General features: G+C 38.5%; 1 protein-coding gene across 1 annotated transcript; it reads right to left on the reverse strand.

The window, feature by feature from the left end:
- Positions 1–5,597: 5,597 nt before the first annotated feature.
- LOC125202325 (xyloglucan galactosyltransferase XLT2-like) lies at positions 5,598–7,156 on the reverse strand. Its single transcript, XM_048100701.1, has one exon. It carries the CDS (start codon positions 7,103–7,105, stop codon positions 5,693–5,695), a length of 1,413 nt encoding a protein of 470 aa, XP_047956658.1. The 5' UTR covers positions 7,106–7,156; the 3' UTR covers positions 5,598–5,692.
- Between the last annotated feature and the right edge of the window lie 3,334 nt (positions 7,157–10,490).

A 10,490-nucleotide genomic window follows, 5' to 3' on the forward strand; every position in this document is an offset into this window, starting at 1 on the left:
ATCAAATCGGTAACCATAAACCGTAGAAATCATGTTTAGGATTTATTTTCTTTGAGCATGAATTATTTGCGTTCTAACATGCAATTATCTCTGTTTAACATGTGAATTGATTAATCGCATAATCGGTCAAATAGATCCGTATCTGATTTATTTGTTTTGTACAAGTCTTCCGTTGTGCAAGGGGCACCAAACCCCAGCAGCCTCACCCTACGTCTCTCACATTATCTAATACTCCCTCGGATCCATAGTAAATATCACAATTTCCTTTTCAGTTTGTCCTATAAGAGTTGTCACATTTGTTTTTTTGAAAAAAGTTTTCTCAAACATTAATATAAATATACTATTTTATCTCCATTTAACACATAAAACAACATTTCTTAAAATCTCGTGTCATTATCCAAGTGTACCACCTATTATGGGATGGGAGGAGTATTATTTATTACTAATACATACTACTATAATAATAATAATGATAAACAAATTTTTTTTTCAATCATTAATCTCATTAAATAATTCAAATTAAAATTATATTTGGAATATTCATTAAGTAAAATTACGGAATAATTAACATAACTATTCTCATTTATGCACAAAATTAATGCATAAAATTATTCCTATAGATATTAATACACAAAATTATTCTCATAATCAACACAATAATTCCATTTCTTTTTCTTTTCTTTCCCCCTTCAATTTTCTTATTTTCTTCATCTCCCATGACTGAAACCACGCCCATCCCACCCTCCCCACGACGCATATCTGTCTTCCATAATGGGCGTCACAGAGGTGATGCTAGCAGCGCCCTTCACCAGGCTTTGCCCGAAATGCGGCGCAACGGGAGGCACTGCCCACCACATAACCAATTGTGAATGCTTTAAGCCTTCGAAATTTTTATTCTAAAAAAAAGAAATGATTATACTAATATGGAACGCCATAAATGAAATAATAACTCTACTACTGTGAAATAGAAGGAGTATAATTTAAAGACTTTACCAACCAAGCATGGGCCCAAGTCATCTTTGGTCTAAAATACTTCTAACTGAACTGAACGGGCACTTAACTTAAGGTTGAGAATCGATTCTTAATCTTGCATTAAACTTATTAGTTTGATTTTGGGCTAAGTTAGTGTATCATATTAGTTTGTTTTTGGGCTAACTAAGGAGTATATCATATTACATCTTCTGCTATTTATTTCAATTTTGACGGTGGAAGGGAAGGCTATAATGGTTATATACGTATATAATCACCTCAACTCAAATTACGTTAAATTTGGGCAAACAACGCATAATGCCCAAAAACTCAAACAATTGAAGTTCATCATTTCATGCTTCAAATTAAAATTGTTAATCAAAGTACATAATACTAAGGCCCAATGTTTAATTCAAATAATAGTCATTCTCTAACTACCAGGGGCACTACTAATAAGATTAGGATAAAGTTTGACATATAAAATCGACAAATTGTAGGAGCTAATGATGCAAATAAATTAATTAATTAACTTAAAATAAATAATTGGATTCAGGTAACCAGGTTGTTACTTTCCTTACATAATTTTTTTTCATATAATATGCATTGAATGAAAATAAAATCGAATGCAAAACGATAAGAGTACATAGCTATGTACTCTTATATTCTACATAAAGCACTTTGGAAATTCATGATGGAAAATGAAATGGAATCTTACTAGATTCGAGTTAGCAAAGCAGCATTAAATTATTAATTTTCTTTTAAGTCTGTGCCGCTTTAATTTCCAAGCTCGTCACTTTACGAAATAAAGCTCTTTCATTCTGATTTCTATAAATTTAATATGGTTAATTTACATGGATTGCAGACATAGACACGTCTCTCAAGATTCTTTTTTTCAGATATTACTAATTTTAATTTTCTTTTTCTATTTGTTTAGTCTATCAAATAGTATAGCATGATCAATACATGCGCATGCATAGATACGTCATAATACGAAACGGGAAATGGGTTGGGTCGGGTATTTATATTTTGGATTTTGCAGGTATTGGGTATACCTGTTAACAAAGCGGAATTAAAAGTTAAAATGAGTAGATGCTGAAATTTAACGACAAGTATGGTAGGCCGTGCGATGCTTCTTAAATCTCTGATAGTGACTAGCCTTCTCTAATGGTACTAGTGCTGCGTAGTGTTGTATCTAGGATTTTTTATTTGAGAATTCGAAGAAAATATTAGTATACACACAGATTGTAATATTTTGATATTCTAAGAGTCCTAAAATTGAGTAGTTAAAATATTAGTTATTTAATATAAATATGTACCTCATCTATCCATAGTTACTTATCCCACTTTTGACTGATTTCAGATCTTAAAAATGTAAAAAGAAATAGTGGAATATGCGTCATTTTATATATTAATTTTATAATAAAATATGAGTGAATTGTGAGGTCTATTTATCCAAAATTAGTAAAGATAAATGAATATGTATTGACAAACAGATCGAAAATGAAAAATGAGATGAATAATTGTGGACAAAAAATTAATATAATAAATTAATTAATAAAATATATTATATATAAATAAAAACTTCAAAAAATTTTAAAGATAGAAAAAAAAATATTAATATTAATATATTCCTACACTAATAATTAAACGATAAATTAAGTCAAAGTAATGCTCTATTAGAGCTTCCACAATAGCGCGGGCCGCGCCGAAGAAGAAGAAGGCCAAGGGGAAGGGCAAGGTGGTCGGCGAGTCCTCGCAGCCCGGTGTTGACGACACCCTCATGCGGAGGAAGTGGACGGAGGATGAGTACGCCGGCGTGGCCAAGGGGTTGTTTTCGGTTTGCGACGATCCGCTGGTTGCGAACAACCAGCGGGTCGTCAACATGTGGGCGAAGATTAGAGCAGCTACGGGAGGAACTTCCCGCATAGGAAGGACTACAGTGGGGAGGAGTGCCGGAAGGGGTGAGAACGGATCGGGCCGCGGTCGGCCGATTTTCGGGGTTGTACGCCAACGCCCTCCGCCGGCTAACTAGTGGGCAGAATGAGGAGGACGCCCGGAGGATAGCGGAGAGTCAGTTCCCCTTGCCGGGGAAGTATAAGGAGTTCCTCTTCTGGGAATGCTATGTGTTGCTGAAGGACTCCGAGAAGTTGCGGGCGGGATGCGACGCTGGGTGGCCGAAGAAGCAGAGGTTGAACTATTCCGGCGACTACAGCGGCAGCAGCGGCGGATCCCACGACCTCCCCCCGGATGCTGAGGAGTTTCCGTCCCCTCCATCCTCTACTCGTCGCCCTCGCCCGGTTGGCCAAAAGCGGGCGCAACGGGCAGCGAAGGGAGGATCCCCCCTATCGCCCTAGGAGGTCATCTCGGCATCCGCCCCCCCACGCGCGTATACCTTATTCTCGCGTCCAAAAACGGAGGAACGGATGTTCGCGGTCTTCCAAGAGTGGAAGGCCGCAACCGACCCCACGGAGAAGAGGTTCCTCTACTCGATACTCGAGAACATGCGGGTGGATTTGGATGTCTCAAGGGCACTGGTGGGGGGTTCAGACGCGGGCTCAGATACCCCGGGTGGCGGCGGCGACGACGAGGAGTAGAGAGTGGCGGGGCTCGTGTGTGGAAGCTCTTTTTTTTTTAAAAAAAAATCATGTTTTTTTTTATCTATGTACCTTTTTTTTAATGAAATGAATGAATTTTCCCGTATATGTCTCGTAAATTTAATTCCGCGATTTAATCGTAAATTCCGTAAATGTAGTTGTTTTTGAATTATTTTTATTGCGGCTGGCCTAAGGCTGACCTATTTGAGTAAATGCTGACGTGACAGGTGAATTTTTAGTGCTGCTGACGTGGCAGTGAGAGAGAGTGGCTGGCCGATTTCTATTGTGGATGCTCTTACTCATTATTCCACCACTACAATTACGCCTTTGGGTTGAAAATATATTCATGTAAATAATTTAACTAATTGAAAATTTGGTGCTCGAATAAAACCAAATTTATTGTTGCCTTAAAAACTGAGATACTATAGATTAGAAGAGGAACTATGTTGAATTTTAAATTTTGCTATTTTCCTACCCATAAAACAAGAAACGAGGGTAAGAGCATCCACGTCTATGCTCTTCCGCAAGAATATGGACATTGGCCCGGACCCACCTTTATTTATTTTTAATTCTCTGCTCTTCCGCAAGATTCAAACACCCATATTCATGCTCTTATGCAAGAGCATGCTCTTACACTATTCAAGTCTCCCGCCATTTTATTATTCAATTTAAATACTTCAATTACTAAAAACATTTCTTCGATATTAAAATGCATTCAAAATACCCGAAATACTATTACAAATTATAAAAAAGTTAAAATTACATAATTGAAATCCTAAAAATTAAAATTACATAATTAAATTCATAAAAAAAAAAAAACCACTACTCGTTGCCGAATTTCGCCCACATGTGTTTGACTAGGTCTTCTTGTAGGTCGATGTGGGTCTTGATATCGAGCATTGTCAATCTTCTTTGGCTCCTCTCGCGCGTCGTAGTATGCACACCTCGGCGTGGGGAATCCTTACGGTTGAGCTTCCGGCTTCATCCTCGTTGAAAAAGTTAGCCACCCTCAGCCCTTCATCGTCTATAATCATTTTGTGCAAGATAATACACGTGTACATGATTGCGACAATATTGTTTGCGTACCACATCCGAGAAGGGGTGTTCACAATGTTGAATCGGGCTCGAAGAACCCCAAAAGCTCTTTCAATATCTTTCGAGCAGCCTCTTGACGCTGCACAAAAAGAAACCATTTTAGGTCTTGCTGCATGTTGAGCGTCTTCAAGAAAGTCGGCCACCTTGGGTAAATACCATCGGCGAGAGAGTACACCATGCGGTATTGACGGCCGTTGACGGTGCTACACCATCTAAAAGATCTTTGAAGAGACGGGAAAAGTAGAGCACGTTCAAGTCGTTGGATCCGGGCGCACCGAAATATGCATGCCGACTGCTTCAAGGATGAGCGTTGGGCTGCCGCCTTTGTGGCCGCTTAAGTGTTGCCCCCTCCAAGTAGTCGGATAATTCTTCCACTTCCAATGCATGCAATCAATGGTGCCAAGCATGCCAGGAAATCCGTGGACTATGCGGATTTTTAACTATTCGGTCATAATATAATTTTTTTTCTTCTTCTTTTAATTTGGTTTAAGGTTTTTTAATCATATTTTTTTTTACCTTTTCCCCTCGATCTCTTCTCACTCACGTCTGTACCAATTCTCCTCCAATGTCCAAACCGCTGCCTCCTTCCACCCGCCACCACAGCACCTGCATCCGCCGCCACCGACGACGTTTCCACCCACCATAACACCACTCGCATCTTGATATATTTTTATTCCACAGCACCACTCGCATATTAATCTTGAACTGGATTTTTGATTCTTTATTTCTTTATTTTATGTATGATTTCAAAAATTATTGGGAAGGAATTGTGATTTATGCTCAGGTCGCAACTTAGTTGACAGTAACTATTTTAATTAATCTCCAACAAATAAAGAAATAAATAAATGCGAACTTAAACTTGGAACTTATGTTGCATTCTCTAACAAATGGAATTCATTTTATACATATACATTTGTTTTGCATACTAGTAATATTTGCTAAGAGAAAGAAAATTTAATTTGAAGGAAAAAATTGAAAATTCGCATACAAACGAATAAGGGCTTTACGTATAATCCAAAGTATAAAGCACATATTCATGTAGTCGAGTCTCCTCTTTTATGCATCCTTCTCAACACTCCATCAACGGCGAAATCAAACGCATCTTTGGCACTCCCATCCTCACCACTTTTATACACAAACTTTGGCATCAAACTAATCACTTTTTCTCTCTTCCTTCTGACTTCATCTATACTCAAACTCTCCAACACTTTCCTAATCGAAGTCGTCCCATTCCGCACCGCTCTCCGGTCTATAAAAACCGAAAACCGGTCCGGTTCATCCCCCAAGAACCACTCATACTGATTGTAAATACTCCTCTTCCAGAAGAAAACCGGTATCGAACCGGCCAGCATGCAGTCGAATGTTGACCGCCGCGTGTGCGCATCTCCCCTCGGCTGCAGGCAGAATTCCGACGCCAGGAACGCCTCCATAATCTCCGACGTCCCATCATAGCACCGCGTCCCCGAGCAGTCCACCATCCGGCACGAACCGGACTCTTCGCGGCACTGGTCCTGTAAAATTGTGCGGAAATCGCCTTTCATTTGGCGCTTTCCGCCCACGAACGCGAACCGGCTGGTCCGGTTCGCAGTCCTAACATATTCCATCCATTGGACCAGTTCCCGGTCTGACCGGGGATGAAAACCGGTCGGATAGGGGACACTTATTTCTAGCGGGTCCCACGGGTCCCGCTCAACCCCCAATCGCAGGACGTGCTTCATCTGCGCCATGTAGATGAAGCCCGACCCCCAGTCGCCGTCGCGCGAGCGCCGGAAATCCCACGTCATCCTCCCGAGCATGATGAAGTGGTCGCCGCCGCGTGACCGCCGCCACGGCGCCTGGTTGCCCACCCACCGTAGGAGCTCGGCGCAGGACGCGTCCCTGTCCTGCGCCGAGTGGTTGGAGAAGAGGTACCGGCCCACGGCGAGGCCCGCGTAGAATGGGATGTAGAACGCGGTGGCCGTGTCGGGGTCCGTCGTCCGGCACGCGTGCCGGAGCATTCTGGAGTGGTAGAGGACTTCTCCGGCGAACATGTCCGTCCAGTACCACGCCGGAGATAGATTTTCCGGCACGGCGGAGGAGAGGCCGGCGGCCATCGGACCGAGACCGTGATTAGAGACGGCCTTGCACCGGGAGTGCCACGGGTCTAAGTCGGCGCAGTTGTCGAGCAAGTCTTGGTTGAACTTGGCCGGAAGGTCGTAGACGTAGACGGTGCCGTGTTTGCACCGATCATCGGATTTTGGAGCCGGAATTTGTTGTGTTGTATATTGATGAATTGAAGATGATGAAGGTTTTGATGGAGATTGGTAAATGTAGTGTATGATCACAAGTTGGAAGATTATAACTAGGAATACTTTGGAAAATTTTGAAAAGTATATTTTAATTGTGTTGGCGTTTTTGAATGAGAAATTCTTGGGTTTTTTGTGGGTGTTATAATGATCTAACACCATAGTTGAAATTTTGGTTTTGGTAGAGGGATTTGGAATTATGAAGAAGCTATTGTCAATTTAAAGAAAAGGTAGGGTTTTGAGAGTGTCAATGAAAAATAACAAAGCGATAGAAATGATATTATAGACATAGGTATATCATAGATGAAAAACATGCCAACTTGGGAGAGTCTACTGTTAAGTTACAATAAGATTAATTATAATTAAAGAAAAGTTAATAACAAAATGTTGTTGATCAGTTGCTAAAATATTTTTCCTGGACTCAATAGGTTGTCACTAAAAAGATTAAACTCATTAACTGTCCGCTTTCTAATGTCCGTTTCTACTAATTAATTAGATGCATTAATTTGAGAAGTGTTTAGATGTTGATTTTATATCAACATATGTTTGGCTTTATCTAATTCAACCTCTGTCAAAATTTTAACTTTATCTACATCATACGTTTTGTGAGATTTTTTAAAGGTTTGAACTTGTTTCGGAAGCAAGTGTTTGCCATGGAACTGATTGAGTATACCAATCAACTTAGTATAGATCAAGTGCTAATTAATTAACGTATTATTTAAAATATTTATTAATTTGTCTTTAAATACAAAAAAGCCGTTCTATTTTAGATTTTGTGATGGAAAGATTATTTAACTGTGGTCCAAAAGATATAAATATTTCATCACCGCCCATTCGGTGATGTGCAAGCTAGAAAATTGCTAATCCTGATTTATCTTATGATCTATTGTTATCATAATAATAATGCGTGAGCTTTTACGTTAGCACTAATTCGTTTGATGCATATTTAAAATTGTTCATTTCAATTTATATATTTAGTTTGATTTAATATATTAAAAATATTATTATTAAAATTTTAATTTTACAAAATTCATAAAAAATAATAGTTGAAGTAAGCTTATGTTAAAGTAGGAGGACAATATATCTAAATAACAACATATATAGTCAATATACGAATCTGTTGGGTACAAACTCATCCCACATCGGACGAGTGGGGAAAGTCGGAAGGTATATATAATTCTTGTTCAACCCCAATTAGTTTGAGGGCTTTTGAGAGTGATTCCAAAAACAAATCCGTGCGGGTTTGACCCAAAACGGACAATATCAAACTAATATTGCAATCGACGATCCTAACAAGTGGTATCAGAACCAAGGTGGCTTTGGGCGTGCCTGGATGAGCCCCGATGAGGGTCGGACCCTGAAAGACTCGGGTTAGAGTCGGGCCCTGGATGATCCAGGGGCCAGGGCTGGAACGACCCATGTTCGTGTCGACTGCGTTCTCGACGTGGTCTCGGTTGGGGGGGGGGGGTGAGTACAAATCCATCCCACATCGGATGAGTGAAAGAAGTTGGAAGGTGTATGTAATTTATGTCCAACCACAATTAATTTGAGACCTTTTGGGAGTGACCCCAAAAACAAATTTGTGTGGGTTTGATCCAAAGTGGACAATATCAAACTAATGTTGCAGTCGATGATCCTAACACAATCAAACTGAGTATTCAAGAGTTATCAATATTGGTTGGTTAACTTTTATATTCAATTAATTGAGAGTTAACAATACTAGTTATCTGTTATTTAATTAATAATTATTAAAAATAAAACACAATTGATCTGTGTGATCTTTGGGTGTGCCTGGATGAGCCCCGATGAGGGTCGGATCCTGAAAGACTCGGGTTAGAGTCGGGCCCTGGATGACCCAAGGCCAGGGCTGGAACGACCCATGTTCGTGTTGACTGCGTTCTCGATGTGGTCTCGGTTTGAGGGGAGATGGGTACAAACCCTACCCATATCGGATGAGTTCGAAGTTTGAAATATACATATATTCAAGAGTTATCAATATTGGTTTGTTAACTTTTATATTCAATTCATTGAAGAGTTAACAATACTAGTTATCTGTTATTTTATTGATAATTATTATAAAATAAAACACAATTAATCTGTGTGATCAACTGTTTAACTCACCCCTTAATTGTTAAATACAACTAATTTGAGACTATAAGATTTTCAGAGATTTAGTGATTTATTAATTGGCACGTGTAATTTTATTTTATTATTATTTAAATTTAAAAATATAAGAAGAATCGCCAAATTTAGGATTTTAGAAAAACTGACAATATTGTGTATAAAAATATCAATACGACTCCTTGAATATGTAAACACAATTTATTATTGACATTGTATATGCATTATATTGACATATTATAATTGATATGATGACATTATCCGCTTGTCAAAAGAATATGAAAATTCATCAATTTTTTTTAAGATTTTGACATTGAAAACATATGCAATTGGTATCTCGTTGGAATCCTTATAAAATTATCTTTAATTGGTTATATGTTGTGCAAAAAAATAATTTAAATTGAGATAGTTATAATCATTTAAAGTTTAGGGATATTTTTAAAAAGTTAGTTATAACTAATTTTTTGTTAAATGATATTAATACCCTAATTGACAATTTTTGTACAATGCATTAGTACTTGTGACTTAATGATCTTAATGATCTTATGACTTGATTATTGATCTAATGTCTATCGTTTAGTTGTAGTTAGCAATTTAAGTCTCACGTTTATATACTCCATTAGTTTTATACTCCTAGAATGCTAGCATAATGAATTAGTGGAAATGGAAAGTGAAATTTATTTATAAAAAATGGGAAAAACAAAATGATCAATATTTTGGAAGAGTATGTAATTAGAAGACTGCTCACACGTATAGCCACACTGTTGTGCCAAACACTAGTTTACACGTCTCTAGTTGCGATGTAGGCAATTTAATGTAATAAGCTATAACCCACTAAAAATACAGAAGTTTCAATATGTTAAGCAAAGGGATTCAATGTTAAAAAGAGACTGAAGAATGGTGCTAGTAAAATCTTCAATCATGAAAACGACCTGCAGCCAACTTGTGATAACCGTATTTGCAGAAATTGGGATTTAATAGTTAAAGCAATTTATTTTGATTTTAATATTGAATAAGGCATTTGATTATGATTAGGAACGGACACAGCCGGCCACCAATATGCCGAAAGACGATGTGAGACTTAACAGCCAGACATTCATAGCGTTTCTTGCCCCAACTAACGGGAATCAATAGGAAGGTTTCACCGCAGGTGTCTTCTTCGATCTGATGGTTTGAAAGCAGTAAGTAGAAGAGTAGCTCCTCAATATGATATGTATGGTTTCCTGGTTTCAGTAGTCAAGGTAAATCGGTATTCTATGCACCGTGTTACAACAGTTGCTATTTTATATTGTATCATGCACGATATAGAAAAATTCGAGCACGCAAACATAGTTCGTGTTAAATGATGTGACCCAACCATAACTTACAACGCATCCGCACGTCACTTATTGTGTTCCCAGACAACACATACTACTACTTGGGATAG

This window comes from Salvia hispanica, chromosome 1 (genome assembly GCF_023119035.1).
Source record: "Salvia hispanica cultivar TCC Black 2014 chromosome 1, UniMelb_Shisp_WGS_1.0, whole genome shotgun sequence".
NCBI classification, from domain to species: Eukaryota; Viridiplantae; Streptophyta; class Magnoliopsida; order Lamiales; family Lamiaceae; genus Salvia; species Salvia hispanica.